This window comes from Pogona vitticeps, chromosome 8 (genome assembly GCF_051106095.1).
Source record: "Pogona vitticeps strain Pit_001003342236 chromosome 8, PviZW2.1, whole genome shotgun sequence".
NCBI lineage: Eukaryota > Metazoa > Chordata > Lepidosauria > Squamata > Agamidae > Pogona > Pogona vitticeps.
This window is the reverse complement of record NC_135790.1, coordinates 4907351-4924186: the sequence shown is the minus strand read 5'-3', so window position 1 is coordinate 4924186 and position 16836 is coordinate 4907351. Positions and strand designations below refer to the sequence as shown.

At 45.5% G+C, this 16836-nt stretch overlaps 1 protein-coding gene across 2 annotated transcripts in view; it reads right to left on the bottom strand.

The window, feature by feature from the left end:
• Positions 1-10329: 10329 nt before the first annotated feature.
• SORBS3 (sorbin and SH3 domain containing 3) overlaps positions 10330-16836 on the bottom strand; it is a 58997-nt gene continuing 52490 nt past the window's right edge. For both annotated transcript variants that reach the window (XM_078379664.1, XM_072979161.2), the window contains exons 18-21: positions 15518-16030; positions 12799-12893; positions 12070-12176; positions 10330-11399 (exon numbers count right to left, since the gene is read on the bottom strand). In XM_078379664.1, the coding sequence (XP_078235790.1) occupies positions 11338-11399; positions 12070-12176; positions 12799-12893; positions 15518-16030 (777 nt within the window). In that variant the 3' untranslated portion in view covers positions 10330-11337. The remainder of the gene's footprint in view (positions 11400-12069; positions 12177-12798; positions 12894-15517; positions 16031-16836) is intronic.

Below are 16836 nucleotides of genomic sequence, written 5' to 3'. Positions count from 1 at the left end.
TCCCGCTGTTGCTGCTGCTGCTGCTGCTGCTGCCTCCGCGGCGCGCCGGCCACTTTAGGCTGCGGCCGCCGCCGCCGCCGCCTCCCCCGAAGGGGCTGGCGGCTTCCTAATTGGACTCCTGGCGGAGCCGGGGCCAGCTCGGGGAAGGCGGCGGGCGAGCCAGCGAGCGAGCGAGCGAGCGCCGCCTCCAGGCCCCGGCGCGCCTCCCCGGAGGGGCCGGTCTGGACGGGCGAGCGGACGCGCCAGCTTCGCGCTTCGCTCGCCCCGGGACGCTCTCCGCCAGGGCGGGCGCCTGAGGGGAGCCGGAGCGCCGGAGAGCCGAGGACTGACCTCCCCGCGCCCCGGCTGGGCCCTCGCGCCCTGGAAGAGAGACGAGCGCGCGGTGCTGGCTTAAAGAGCCCCCCCCCCGCCGCCAAGAAGTTCACGGCCGAGGACCCGAGTCCTCCTGGCCTGGCGGTCCCAGAGGCGGGCGAACTTGGGTATCCCGCTCTGAGGGAAAGTCGGGCTGAAAGGTCGCAGGCAGCGCTTAATTTGGGGGGGGGGGGAATAGAGAGTTACTTTATGAGGGGGACTTTGTGAGGGGCCCCTCGCCTCATAAAAAAGGGCGGTTTCCGACCTCCCGTATGGCTCCAGACAAAGCCCTCAGGCCGCCTCAGGCAGCAGATTTGGGGTGTCCGAAAAAGAGCACCAAAATCCTCTTTACTTATTTGGCTGCTGTTATCTCCTTATCGCCAGGGTACATGGGTGGGGAGGCTTCTGCCTCACCTGTCAGTATAACTTGACCACGGGTAGGTGTTGCGCACCTTAGTGTGTGTTCGTGTGTGTCGTTTTGTCGGTGCCTCTCAGGAAGCAAAGTATCTTGAGCTGAACTTGGACTCAACGGGGATATTCTGAGGGAAACCGGCCAGTTTTGGAAACTGCAGGAAGAAGTAGAGAACGAGAGGAACTGGCACAGCCACTGAAATCTTAGGTCAAAAAGATGAGGGAACTGTATTCCCGGGAGGCAGAGAATATAATGTTCGTTATTTCTGCGTAAAAATGGCCCATGTGTTTTGGTCTGTCGGCCTTCTTCAAGGGCGTGTTTATTAAACTCTAATTAGCTCCTTCTCTGTTTATTCCATCCGTCACCAGCTCCATTAAATCAATTCCAGTTCCCTTTTTTTTTTAACCCAGGAAGAAGAAAAAAACAAGGTTTCTGCCCTATCGGTGCCTGTAAAACTTACAGTTCTAGTGAAATGAGGGTCTGTCTGTAGCTCCATGGATGTATTTGGAGGCAGAAAGCGCCCAGGTCATATCTGTTATTTCCAGTTATAGGCAAATACCGGTACTACAATTAATAAAAATGGGTGCCAAACTAGGTGCCCCAGTAATTTGACTTCGTTTGGGATCCTGGAGTAGCTTCCTCCTCATCCCTTCGCCCCCATGGGAGGATCACCGTCACCACAGCTCTATATGATTTGGATGTGACAGCTCTCAACATTGCTCTTATGTGGTGTCCAGACTAGTCTTCCAGGTTCTTCCGCCCAGACATTGTTCTCCTTGCACAGCTTCCTCTCTCTTTTTAAAATTTATTTCAGTTGTAACAGTACCTATGTTCCTCATTATGTGCCTGAAGTTTTCCACTATATAAATTTCATATTTTCTTGGCCTTTGCTCATGAATATCAACACTTCTTCATTGGCCACCATCTCAGTCCGCTAAATTAATGGCTTCTGGGAAATCCACATTTCAAATGCCTCCTCCTTTTTTTGTCATAGACTGGATGAAGAAGTCTACAATGCCATGCTGGACAACAGAGATGAGAATTCACAGCACTTTACGATGCATGCTCTCAAAGGCAATTTTCTTGGGCAAGCTCTTCTGGGCTGTTTCTATGTGGACGTACCTGTTTATTACCTCCATTTATATCCCTTTCTTTCCACTAAGTCCAAGGCAGCAGAAGTACCTCTTCTTCAACACAGTTTATCTTGAAAATCACCTTGTGAGGAAAGTCAGGTTCAGAGTGAGTGACTGGCCAAAGGTCAGACACTGAACATCATGACTAATGCTGGACTTGAATCCAGACTTCTCAAATCCCAGTCCAACGCACTAACCTCAGTGCCACAGTCAGAGAGAGAGAGAGAGAGAGAGAGAGAGAGAGAGAGAGAGAGAGAGAGCTTCTCTCTCTACGAGGGTCCCAACACCCTGGCAGTGTCCATCGTGGATAGCTGTCCTGAGCCAGCCACTTTAATTTACTTCCATATCCCTGATGTGGCATTCTTCCAGACAGGAGCAGTTTGTGAGTCAAGGAAAAAAGGCTTCCTGACACAATTTCTGGGAGATAAACATTAATATGACTTCCTCCTATCTCTGCTATATTCCTCTTCTATTTGAAATTTCCAGGACCCATTTTCAATGAATTGTTTGAATTTCTACTCTGCCTTCCCTCCAATACCAAACCAACAGGCAAAGCAAAACAAAACATCGCTCTAGGGTAGTTTCCAAAAACAAAATAATACCAACAATGTTAATAATAATAATAATAATAATTTGAAAAGACCTTTGCTTTGTCACACTAAAAACACCGCTCTTCAGGAAGGCCTTCCATAACAATCCTTCGTGATGCTGCTCCTGTTTTCGCTCTCAGAGAGAAAAGGACCTTTGTATTATTGCTGTTCTCTTGGTTTTACATTTTTTTATAGTTTCACATGTTTTGTAACCTGTCTGTTATTCTGCATGTTGTGAACCACCCAGAATACTGAATCACACTAATGGGATGGTGTGTGTGTGTGTGTGTGTGTGTGTGTGCGCGTGCGTGCGTGCGCGCGCATCATGTAAATAAATAAATAAATAAATAAATAAATAAATAAATAAATAAATAAATGCAGTATGTTTTATTTCTTTAAAACATTCTAAAAATAAGATATGTCATTTTAAAGGCCGTAAGTAAAGTCACTTTGAGGCATTACGTCTAGGATATGAAAATGAGAGAGATCAGCTGATACTAAAAAATCTTATTCTGAATGTTTTTAAATTATAAAAATGGAGTCTCTGTAATCTTTTTGCCTTCAGTAATTTATGTCAATCCTACTTCCTCAACCTTAATGGATAACAAAGTGTGGGATTAGACAGATATAATGAGATTTACACTTTAATTTGTCATTCATTCCTTAGAATAAGTGATTAAATTTGGTGAGAGAGGAAGACCTCTCTCCCCCCCCACCCCCACCTTCCACTTCTTTAGGATATTTTATTGAAAGCTGTAAAGCTGTGCATATTTATTAAGCAGCAGGACTAATTTAATTTACTAGAAATTACTGACTGAAATCTTATTGCTCAATGTAGTAAATCACAACTAAAGTAGGCCTACTCAGTCAATGGGGATTTGGTGAGTCATCTCTTTCATAGGTTCCATTGATTCACTGGCCCTGCCCCATTGGTGACTCAATATGCTGAACAATAGGATCCCAACCACATTTGAGTAAACACATGTAGGAATAGATTGGGCATCCTATTTGGATTAATTTACAGGGTGAGAAATCAAGTCAAAATCATTTCTTAAACAAAGGTGATTTAAAAAAAAAAAGCATTTATGACTTTATGCTAATTTATGATTAGGATTAGAAACCAAGCCCTATGAGGAAAGACTGAAGTGCAGGCCATGTAACAAAGGGCTCAAGCTACAGAAAGACAGATTTAGGCTAAATATCAGGACAAACTTCACAACTGTAGAGCAGTACGACAATGGGACTCATTACCTCAGGAGGCGGTGAGCGCTCCAATGCTGAAGGCATTCAAGAGAAATTGGACAATCATCTCTCAGATCTGCTTTGATTTGGGTTGAGCAGGGGGGGTTGGACTTGTTCACCTTATGGGCCCCCTTCCAGCTAAACCATTCTATGATTTGCAAGTAAATCTTGGAGAACAACAGGGCTCCCTGTTAATCTGAGCACATGTCAGATGCAAGCAGGCCTCAGAATTTGGCACAATTGCGTACCTGCTGAGGTCCACACCCCAGCTAAACATGAAAGGGTGTGAATAATCAATTCCTCCTTGAGCATCCTGTCTCTGCAGCTCCTTGATGTTATTGCGCATTTGCTTACATTATCCAGCTGGTGGGAACACCCCGGTTGGCCTTTGCTACCCAGGTGGCCAGTAGTTGCATTCGAAAGGGGCATACAATGAAGGCGGTAGAAATCCTGGAGGCCAGGGAGGAGGCAGCCCTGGTAAAACCTCTCTTATCAAGCAGAGAGCTTGAGTTAAGTGGGTCAGAGATGTACAATGCTGGATGGCTGTGCTTTCTCCCAGCCTCAGTCAGTGTCTCTTTCTGCTGCGTATGATTCCCGGATGCTCCTCGCAAATGCCCTCCACATCAACAGAACCCTACCTGTTTCAATATATTTTTTTTGCACAACCTAAATGAACAGGTAGACTGGGCAGCAAAGTGGGTGGGGGGGACACAGTTTCTTTGCTATTAGTGGCAGGAAAACAGCAGTTATGGTGGACGTCACTGAGAGACAGGAGAAGCAAAAACCTTCAGTAACTCCTAACACCATCCCCACAAAGATCTGACTTTCAAAGGTAAATGCAATTAAAAAAAAACATTTATTTTGCTGTGTAGTCCAAGCCCGATCCTGTTTTTCTACTGGTAAGAGCAGCAGAGGACCAATTATCTCAGGGGTGGTCATTTCCACACTTCCTGCCAATTGTTGATCTAAGAAGTTCAAATCTCACCTTTCTCTGGGAATGGGGATACATGGATGTGTTTTTGCAGGGGAGGTGTGTGTGCATGCACATGAGGAGCCCCTGCACTGACACTAGATATGGACAAAAGGTTTGTATGCCTATGCAAAAAGAGGGAAGATTTCTCCCTTCCTGGGAGGATGGCCAACCAAGGGCCAAAGAAACACCAAACACCTGTTCAGCTGATAAATGAACCAGCAGTTCATGCCCACTTCTAATAGGGAGTGATGGTGTAAGAGTAATTGGTGCAATGGTTACATTTAAAGGAATGCTGTACTTCCAGTAACAAGGTTTTCTGTCATCCTTGTAGAACACAAACACACAGATACACACACACACACACACACACACCGACAACACCAACACCAACACCAACAACAACACCAACAACAACAACAACAACAACAAGGGATCTTTTTACTCTGGCCGTGGTTTTAGTAACTGGAATACGACCCTAGAGAGGGGGGGAAAAGATTGTTCATGCATTGCTCATCCAGACCTCATATTATAGCATTTTGTGCATGAGAAGATCAGAAAACAGAGATCAGCAATGCAGAAAGAATTCCCGTCCTAAGAGTTACTCAGCGAAAAGACAGGCATTATTTCAGCAAAAAGAGCAAAGTGCATACAGTTCCTCACAATATGAGAGGAATTTATGGAGCAGAAGTGGGAGTCAAAGAGCGTTTATTGCCCTACTATTTTACACTACTGAGCAAGATCCAGAATTTAAAGTGGTAGCTGAAAACATCCCTTCATTGATCACTGCCCTGTCGTGGTGAAGGGGCTTGAACAACTCAGAGAAGCTATGGGATCTGCCATGCAGAGCCACCCAAGATGGACAGGTCGTAGTGGAGAGTTCTGACTAAATGTGTTCCACCTGCAGCAGGAACTGGCAAGCCATTCCAGTATCCCTAAGAAAACTCCATGGACAGAAACAAAAGGCTGAAATATTTGACACTGGAAGATGAGCCGCTCAGGTTGGAAGGCGTCCAACATGCTACTGAGGAAGAGCAGAGGACAAGGACAAGTAGCTCCAGAACTAATGAAATGGCTGGGCCAAAGCCAAAGGAACGCTCAGCTGCAGACGCGCCTGGAACTGAAAGGAAAGTCTGATGCTGCAAAGAAAAACACTGCATAGGAACCTGGTATGTAAGATCTATGAACCTTGGTAAGCTGGATGTGGTCAAACAGGAGATGACAAGAATAAACATTGACATCCTGAGCGTCAGTGAACTAAAATGGATGGGAATGGGCGATTTCAATTCAGACGATTACCATATCTAGTATTGTGGGTAAGAATCTCGTAGAAGAAATGGAATAGCCCTCATAGTCAACAAAAGAGTGGGAAAAGCTGTACTGGGATACAATCCCAAAAATGATAGAATGATTTCAATGCGAATCCAATGCAGACCTTTCAACATCACAGTAATCCAAGTTTATGCACCAACCACCAACGCAGAAGAGGCTGAAACTGACCAATTCTATGAGGACCTACAACACCTTCTAGAACAGACACCAAAGAAAAATGTAGTCCACCCAGATGTCCTGAATTACAATTCCTGTAATTGAATTGGCTGTGATGAATATAGGCTGATGGGGGTTGTGGGCCACAAATATCTGGAACTCCATATACTTGCCAATCTCAATCCTGTACCATACAAAATGAGGTACATGCAGGACAACATATATTAAACGTATAGAAACAGCTATGCAGATTTCTGTTGTCAGAAAACACATCTTTGTCTTGCACAAAACTAACCCTCTTACCAGAGACTCCATACTGTGAAGGAATCTGCCCAACATTTTGTCTTATTATAGGTTTATTTCTGAAATCACTGTGCAGTGCTAAGAGTCTAATGTCATGGTGGATTATTACTACTATTATTAGTTGTGAAAGAAAACATATCCAAGAAAAAAAGATAGGGGAAACATTCCCTTTTCTTATTAATCAACTACACCTTTCAGTTGTAGATGCTTGCTTCCAAAATGCATCGCCTTGTGGACTTTTCCAGCATGTACAGTTACTCGTATAATTTGACCAGAATGCATCATGTTAATGAACTTTACTCAAACGATCACCTGAAATGCCTCTTGAAATAGCCACTGCTATTGTTATAAAACGGGAAGAAGTCCCAAGCTATCGGAAGATTAAAAAAATTCTTCTGAAAATAATGAAACAAATATTTCAAATAAAATAAAAATTAAATGAAAAATTAATATGGGTATCTTAAGGAGCAGGGGAGATGGCTGTTTTTTCCAACTGTCATTCTAGAAAAAGATCACACCCTTTTTGCCCTGTGTAGCCCTTGAAAGGGGAAAAAAGGGGGGTAAATGTATTTCTGCACCTGGAAAGGTTTCTTTTGTTTGTTTGTTTTGCTAAAGCCTGTCTCCATCTCCTTCTTGAGGTCAGTCAATAAACTTAAACAAAACCCCAAGTAAAACTGAAAACAGCTCCCACAGAAATGCAGACAGAGCCAACTGTATTACCCAGACTACATCCATGCTAATCTCTGTGTATACACCACTAAAGAAAAACAAGCATAGGTGAAGAGACAGCACCGGAGTGTCTCCAATATTTAAGTTGCCAATTTTACTTTTTACTGCTCCTAGATTCTTAGGGCAGTCTGACAGGCAATAAATGAAATATCTCCTCCAGAAGAGATAAAGCTGTAGGAAAAACTTCGTAAGAACTTAAGAACCTAAGAAGAGCCCTGCTGGATCTCACCTTGACCCCACCAGATGCCTCTCGGAGCACACAAGACACCTGTCTCCCGATACCCCTCCCCTGCATCTGGCATTTCCCTTATTTAGTGACTTCACAGCAGACTGTTAGTAAAATGACAGGAAAAATCACTTATTTAAAAGACTGGGAACTGTATCAGACACTAGAAAATACAGTGGCGCGCCGCATAACGAGCGATTCGTTTAACGATGAATCCGCATAGCAATGTGTTTTTTGCGATCGCAAAAGCGATCGCATAACGATGTTTTAAATAGTAAAAAATCGCTTTGCGATGATCGGTAAGCTGTTTCGCTTACCGATTATCGCATAGCGATGTTTTTAGAACAGCTGATCGGCGGTTCCAAAATGGCCACCGGGTAAAGAAAATGTCCACCCGCTGTGTTTTCGCGCCCTTTCCTCGCTTACCGGGCAGCAAAAATGGTGGCCGTATGGAGGATTTTTGCAGAACGGTGAGTTTTTCCCCCATAGGAACGCATTAAACGCTCGTCCCCGTTTCCAAGCCATAGAGCCAGCGTTTGGCCAAACACAGTTTCCGTGGTCATGTGGCCAGCGCGACTAGACACAGAACACCATTACCTTCCCACTGAGGTGGTACCTATTTATCTACTTGCATTTTTACATGCTTTTGGACGGCTCGGTTGCCGGGAGCTGGGATGAGCGATGGGAGCTCACTCTGTCGCATGGATTCGATCTTACAAAGGCAGGTTTTCTGACCTTGCAGCCCAGAGGCTTCTGCGGTTTAACCCACAGCGCCACCACGTCCCCATAATAGGACTTACCTCATGGTAATAAATTGTCTCCAATCGTTAAACGTCTTCCCAGATCAGCCACTTCGTTGCACAAACACCTTGGCATTTGTGGGCTCCTCATCTATGTTCAGTGGAAGGAGCTCAGCTGCAACACTATGAACTGCATTATGTGACATTTTACTGGGTAGACAAGTTCTGTTTTTTGTTGTTATGTGATGCGATGTCAAGTCACTTCTGACTTATGTCGACCCCATGAATGAGCACTCTCCAAAATGCCCTGTCCTCAACAGCCCTGCTCAACTCTTGTAAACTCAATCCTGGTTCTTCCTTCATTCCATCTTGTATTGGGTCTTCCTTTTTTCCTTCCGGCTTCCACCTCCCCCAGCATTATTATCTTTTCCAGAAAATCCTGCCTTTTCATAATATGCCCAAAGTGCAACAGCATCAGTGTCAACATTTTTGCCTAATATAATATAAACAGTAATATAAGCAGCCTTCTTTCCCCAGATTTAACAACCGAACATCCTGCTTGTATAAGTGAGGGCTGTACCAAGGTATTTTTGCTGTCAAAAGCAAAGATCAAGATCACAGCACACGATCATTCCACTCGTGGAAGCCAGTAGGAATGGCTCTCGAGTCTTGCTTCCACATTGATGCTAAGGCAGAATCTTCCACTGCACCTTTGATGCAGAGTTCCACCCACCACATTTTGCGAAACAGAGCATTCCACCCACCCACCCCCATTAACTACTCAGTACTGCCTGATTTGGCCATCCCACGCTAGGACAGGCCTCGATACAAGCCAACTGATGGTGCAGTCTGATGGTGGGAAAGGAGTGCATTGAATTACACTGGAAAGGGTTGCTTTGCCAGGAGTGATCTCCCTTCAAGAGACTCTTCTGTCCATCAAGTAATCACTCTTGCCTGGCCCTGAAAAGCAGTAGCCCTACAGCTGGGCCAAAATGTTCCAGCTTGGGCATGGATCAAGTTTGGGCTGAAGTGCTATTCCCCAAAGGTTGTGCAATACACAAGCAGTCCAAAGTGCAAGATATATGCCCATACGATCACATCCTGAGCCTAGTAGTGTGAAGTAGTTCGGAAATAATGCCTGTCCTAAAATGTAGCACAACAGGGAATTCTCCATCTTTGCCTGGACCTGCAGTTTTCATACTGAAGGAAATATTGGCATTCTTTACAAATTTATCAGCGGGTGTCAATGAGATCAGTAACAGCATTCATGAGAGACATCAATCTCCACCTAGTTGCATCTGGAAATGGGCAAACTCCTGGGAAACGCTGGGTATGGACAAGTTTCGCTCTCATTTCGTGGAGCGAGGCTGGGGAAACCTGGCCAATGCTCTGAGCGAACGTGTGCTAGACTCCTTTGTGATGAGCTGGAGTCTGTAACAGATGAATGTGACGGCAGGAAAGGGCTGCCCAAAGCTAGAAAGTTTGAAAGCCACCAAGTTCAGATGCTGAGTCTGAACCTGCAAGATGTCAGCTACATGGTATCCCCCTTTTTTTAAAAGGTTAGTTTCTGTTGGTTTACACAAGACAATGAATCACTTGCAACAGATCTGGTCTCAACCTGCCAAGTTTGTTTTCCACTGACTGGGACAATGTCAGCATGCAGTTGTCTACCTGCAGTATGGAAGGCAAGACTGCTCATGCTATACTGAGGTTGCAGGCAGTTTTCTTGGCCCAGTCTCCCGTCCTTCCCCCGGCCTTATGCATCAGCCTCATCGCATCAGCTGCACACCCCAACAATCTGAGAATAACTCCTGCTAGACCATTGCTTTATCTCTAGCAGTCTCCTCCCCCAGTCCTGATTTTGGAGCTAGAAGAAGATAGCAGGAAGAGAAAAACCAGGGAGTTAAAGGGTTAAGAAGAGACACCACATGGATGGGCCCACAAGTTCCTCAGGTGGAAGTCTAGCAGATGGCACTGGCTCCTTGACTTCTGCCACTGGAAGCAAAAATGACCTGTATCTTTGGAGAGGAGCGGCAGACATTGCAAACCTTAAGCAAAGCAGAATTAGGATATCCAACTCCCCACCCCCCCAGTCCCAAACAAACACAAAGCCTCAAGCTTGAGGCCATTAGCACAGAAGTCTGCAAGCTAAAAAGGGAATGACCTCCCTCTTTATTTCCTTCTTATCACCTCAGCGATCAAGAACAATATGAAATCCTTTGTTGCAACTGCTCAGAATTAGATGGAAGGAAGAGAACGCAACTCAAGCAGGAACATATGCTTTTAAGGAAGGAATGCCATACTGTGCCATAAAGTAGAAGCGTTGCTTGTGTTATATAAAAATATACCATGCATTCATCCACAGCGTCCAATATGAAAGAGGAATCATTTCAAGTTAATTGGATAAAGGTATGGGAAAGAATCGCTCAGCTGAAGTGGTTATTTAGATCAGAATTCAATAGGCACAGCCTTTGAGAGGTCAGGCAAGGTACAAAAAGACTCCTTCTGGTAGCCATGATATAGACTGCGTTGACTGCACGGTTAGTGCGACACAGCCTCTTATTAGAAAGGTCCAGCTACTACACGTGGCACATATTGTGTGCATGGCCAGTCCATCAACTGCACTGTGATGCTAATCATGTACACTGATATAAGGTGTGATACATTCAAGAGAGCAAGATCTCTTTTTTTGGTCTGGGAGGTCTGATGCATGACAGTCATTCAGCCACAGTCTGTCTTTGCTGCCTAATCAATGAGAGCTGGGAGAAAGGCTGAAGCTTCGCATTTGTTCGTAAGGCAGAGATACAGCTGGGACAGCAAGCAAGGTCCAGAAGATACCTGCATGGTCTGCTCAGGCAGAGCTTCTACTTGTGGTGTTTCCCATTTACTGTAAGAAAGGAACATGGTTGGAGACACCCCAACAGAAGGCAAGGCACACCAGGGGAAGAGACTGGTCAAGAAACAGAGATGTCCGGGTGATGGAGGGGCAAGATTTTGCCACTCCCAACTCGATGGGTCAAGGCTGGTTCTCACACCATCTCCTCTTGCTGCTCCTTGCCTACAGAATGGTGGGCCACCTCTCCAAGGAAGCTGGGTGAAGGAGCAGCTGGTATCGGTTCAGTTCCTACATAGAAGGGTTTGGTTGCGAGGCAGTCACACCGGGGCAACGTAATTCCCGGGGAAAGTGCCAAATTTTTGCGTCCTTCTAGAGACACCTGGTTGAGATACAAAGACAGAAAAACAGGAGAGAGAGAGAAAAAAAACACGACGATGAGAGAGGAGATGCCGTTTCCCATTCTGCAGCAGAATACATTTGCTGGTGAGCCTCTTGGCAGCATCTTACAAACTCACCAATAGCTCTTAAGCCCCAATAGCCGTTTCAAGGCTATAAGCATCTCAGTCACCCTGCTGTAGGGGATATGCACCAGAACGTCTTGCCAGGTTGAAATGGCGCAAAGCGTGACCCGCTCATGCTAGAGCCACTGGTGTAATAACCAAAGGAGAGATCCCGGTCTAGTTCCAAAATAAGTTAACTGCACTTAAATATGTGGCTATTTGGGTGACAAGGAATGCCAGTTAAGCAGAATTTGCAGCAGAGGAGAGAGCAGCTTCCCTGATTTGTACCTTGAAAAGAATTGGCTTGTGCGCGGCTTGGTCCTTGGAAGGCATAAAGCACCTTCTGGCAACCCAAATCCATGTTTTTCTGATGCTCTTGTGTCATGGAGCATTTTTTTAAAACTCTTGTGATGGGAGCCTATGTAGATAGAGCGAAACACCCTTATCCCACGACATGGCCCCAAAACTGTGCCTTCTCCCATCATCTATGGCTCTACATTGACTCTCAGAAACAAGTGTTTCCTGCGTTTCCCACAAATGCAGACATACCCACAAACCAGCCATCATCACACTGCTGCATCACATCCACTCGGTCTCCTTCATGAAGCTCCAGTTCATCCTCGTTCTGGGGTCTGTATTGATAGAGAGCTTGGTACCTGCAAGGCACAAATCACCATGGAGAGTAAAGCTGCCTCCTTAAAAAAAAAAAAATCCCAGTGTGCCCTGAAGAATGCTTATTTTAAGAAATGAAAGTTGCTGCGTTTTTTTTGGAAAGGAAAGCCGTTTTGATTCCATCCTTGCATATTGTGCAGGCTGAGCAGATGACAGGCAGTGAACTGTGCTTTGCACATGGAAAAGGAATGTGCCGAGGCAAACACTCTGCCTGTTCTCTTCCTCCTCCTCTCCCGCCCTCTCCCCCATCCTTCCCAACATCTTGAGAATGGGAGAGAGAAGCACTGCAGCTTGGAAATGCTGAGTTTTCTCAGCCCCTTTCAAGCAGGAGCGCACAAGGCCTGCCAAAGGGCAGCCGAGGCCCAGGTAGAGCAGCCAGCCGCTTCCGCTTCCTTAGGCACCGAGGGAGCCCCTCTGAAAAAGGCCCTTGTTCTGAGCCACAATCCAGACACTGTCCCAGTCTGGCACCCCGGGGGCCTGTCTGCAGCCAGCCCTCCCCCCCCTTGGGTCACTTCACAGGGATGGAGGGTCTGGCCAGCTGCCAGCTGAAGCCGAACTTTCCCTTCAGGGATTCCCCAGCACGGCTCCGTCGGCCAGAAAACTTACGGGGTCCACTGGATGTTGGATGGGGGACCTTCGGAGACGCGTCCAGGGCTGCGTGATTGGGAAGCTTGCGAAGCACCGGACTCCAGGGCTGAGGTCTAGGGATAAAGGAGATGGAAAAAATGAGCTAGGGTGAGAATCATAGCATGCCACCTGAGCCAGGAGTTCAGAAAGCACTTGCTTTAAACCTTGGGGGAAGAGACAAGAGCAGATGTGACCAGAAAACCTAGACGGATGGTGCCATTTTCTGAATGCTTTGGACACACCGGTTTTGATCAACGATGTGTAGTATCTTGGGACTTGTAAATGAATTGTTATGCATTACTGCTTTTAATATCGCTTTTGTTTACCATTTCTCAGAGGGGTATTTGTTTGTTCCTTTTTAATATTTGTTCACTTATTTGTTTTTAAGCTTTAAGTATTGTCTTTTAACGATGTCAGCCGCCTTGAGTTCTTGTTAAAGAGAAAGGCGGGGTGAAAATATTTTAAATAAATAAATAAATGAGGATATTTTACTAATGCTGTGGTAAAATAACAAGAAGTGCAAATCTTGCTCCTCTTGAATAAGCAAGCTAGGAACCATAAGGCATTTTGTCCACTCTTTATAATTTAGGGTAGAGAAGGGTTTAAGCAAATGCCTCTACTAAGATTTTTAATGTGTTTCTATTAGATGTTAATTAATGAGTTTTAATTAAGAGGTCTCTGTGACCTCTTAATTTTAAAAAAAAGTTACATTTCTGCACCATAATTTCCTGCGCCTGCGCACAGAGCTCCAAAGTCTTCACAAGGCAGACACAGCAAAATAAAACTGAGCGAGTTGCATGGATATACCCAGTCTCTGAGAAGCAAGGTAGCTCAGTGGGTGCAGGATGGTTTAAATGTTCCTTCTGGTTTTCTCAAGGGAAGCCGTTCTCTCACAGGCAGAATTTCGACGTGCCAAAAGCAGGCTTATCATTTCCAACACAGGCCTGTTCCAATCAGTTATAAAGTTGGGATCAGAGTCCAATTTCTACAACAAAAGCAGCACTCAAGCAGAGGATGCTAAAACCTTACTGTGGCTTACCCCCATTACAGTCTCTCTTTTAGTGCACCACTTTTCCCACGAAGCTCCAGTGCTGAAAAGCAGTCAGAGTTTTTTGGGGGGTGGGGGTGGGGGATCATCTATACAGAGACTATGAGTTAAGCAGCAGGCAGTGGGAGAGCTCACCCCTCCCCCTTTCTCTAGTTTGGATCTCACCCATCCCTCAATTTATGTATCATAGTGGCATAAATCAGGGCTTAAATCTGGGGGTCAGACTTTGTTCTCCTATCATTGGCCTGCAGCTCCCATCCACCCTAATCAGTAGTCATGCTGACCTGGCGGGAGCTGGAGTTTAGCAAACTTTGGAGGAATGCAAGTTCCCCACCTCTGCTTTAAATAACCATCATCTCCTGCTATCATGTGTGCAATAGGATTGCAGGGGAATTGGCTCCAAGCCTGTGATTTCAGTTATCCACTGCTTGAAAATACTAAATTTAAAAAAAATCTAGAAATATGCATTTCCAAGATGTATTACCAGAACTGGCCTTTGAAACACACATTTCTGGATTCATTTGTCTTTGTTATTTACATTTCTTTCCACCCCCACCAATAAGCTCAAGACCAATCTCCCTTCTGTCCAATTTCATGGTCCCAAAAACCCTGTGATATAGATAAGACTGCCAGGGTGAGACTGCTCCAAGGTCGCCCAGCGAGTTCAATGCCTTAGCTGGAGACTAGAACTTGGATCTCCTTACTATAAGAATGTTTGATAAAGCAGTTGGATGCCCAAAGTAGGCCAAAATACAGTGGTGCCTCACTTAACGAGTGCACCATTTAATGACGAATCTGCATAGCGACGTGTTTTTTGCGATCGCATTGCGATGTTTAGATAGGTCAAAAATCGCATTGCGATGATCGGTAAGTGTTTCGCTTACCGATCTTCGCATTGCAATGTTCTAAAAACAGCTGATCGGCGGTTACAAAATGGCCGCCGGAAGAATAAAATGGCCGCCCACTCCATTTTCGCGCCCTGCCCTCGCTTACCGAGGTGGCGAAAATGACGGCCGGATGGGGAATCTTCACTTACCGGTGAGTTTTCACCCCATAGGAACGCATTAAACGGAGTTCCTATGGGGTTTTCAGTTCCGTTTAGCAATGTTTCCGGATAGCAACGTTAATCCTGGAACGGATTAACGTCGCTATGTGGGGCATCACTGTAATGTAAAAGATTCATCCCTCTACTTTGCATCATTCATGCTAATAAAGAACTGTAATTCTCAGTTCTTGTGATTTTTCTGGGCAGAGATCTTTCCTTCCCTTCATCTGAAGGGGAGACAGATCTATTTTCTCTGGAAATTCATTTTTGAGGTTGTTAGAGGCATGCCATGGGGAGCCACCAAGATCCTAGTGCCACAGCATATTAGATGCTGGTACTGAACGTGTGGCTGCAGGCCATCATTTCTGTTTGCTCTGATGACTAGCATAAAGCCAGCCTCAGAAGACAGAAGGGGAACTGTAAATGTCTGCCAATCAAAAAATGCTACACTAGGATTAAATCCTTGGTTGAAGGCCTGGAACCCACCAACAAGCAAAACCTTGAGCCTTCAGGATCCTTGCAAAAGCTGGCACGTGGTGAGTCCCTACTGCCATTAAGTGGTGAACAAGGATTCGGGATTTTAACAGAAGCAGCCAGCCTCTCACCTGCTGTGGGAAGACCAGTCGTGTCTGCAAAGCCGAGGCTGGGTCAGCAGGCTGTGGAGATTCCGGCATCAGGAAGGAGGAAGCAGGCTGCGGGCTGCTGCGGGATGTTTTGAGCGGGTTCGGATTCTGAGCACTGCCTGAGGCCTCTCGAGGCACGCTTTGGGGCCTGCGAGGCCCCGGCTCAGCATGTTGTAACTTGGGAGAGACGGGGAAAGTGAATCCAGAGTGGCTGGAGGAGGATGACCGCAGGTCTGCAGCCGTTGAGGTTGGCAGGCTGGGAGGCGAGGTGTCGGACTGCCCCCTGGCGGTCAGGCTGGGAGAACGCGGCTCGGAAGGCAAGCTGGAACGAGCCCGGAGGCCCGGGGAGGAAGGAAACTCCTCTGAGTTCTTCACTCTCGGCTCCTTCACTACCTGCACGTAGTTGGCTGGGAAAATACCCTGGCGGCTAGTGCCAGAGATACGTCCTTCATACCAGTTTCCATCCACCCTACGGACCAGACAGATGCGCTCACCCTAGCAACAAGAGGAGAGGGAAAACATTTAGCATCCTCCCAAAGCAAAGGACGCCCTAAGGCTGAAACAAAAGCTCAATAAGGGGTTTTCTGCCTCTTCAGAACCAACATGTTCTTTCATGCATTGTAGTCTACATACAGATTACATGGATGGTTCCTACTACTGTACATGGTTCCTACTATGAGAGATTATTTTCCCCATAGAAAGTTTACAACATGTTAAGCAGCTCAGATTTGACTCATGCGATGCCAAACCTTTAAAAATTTCTATATCTCCTAGAAAATAAAACCATCTGTGACTGTGCTGGGGACATACCATTCGAGAGATTTTAAAAAGGGCTGAGGCAGGATTTGCTCTACATCAAGAGTCCAGACTGTATAACAAACTTTTTCCAACATTGTAAAGTACTTAGAGCTTCAAAAGTTACAAGTTAAAAGTACTTTATGTAGCTTATTACATAACTCCTCCCCAAATGGTTTATTACTTTGTAACATTACCAAAGTGGAAGTGCTATGTTGCTTGTTGCATTGTGTTTTTGTTACTTAAAAGTTTTGTTACTTTTAAAAAAGAGAGAGAGATACAAGTAACTTCTTATGAAACAAAGAGTTACAAAGAACATTTTTTCCATGTGAAACGTTTTTTCCATGTGAAAAAATAAATCCTCTAAATACCTTATCATCACCATTACACATTAGCTCAAATCTTATCTGTTTTTTATGCTGGTGCAGTCAGTTCATGTAAATCTTAGTGGTAAATGACTGCTAAGTTAAGAGGTCACTGCAGACATTTTTCTGATGCAGCCAAAC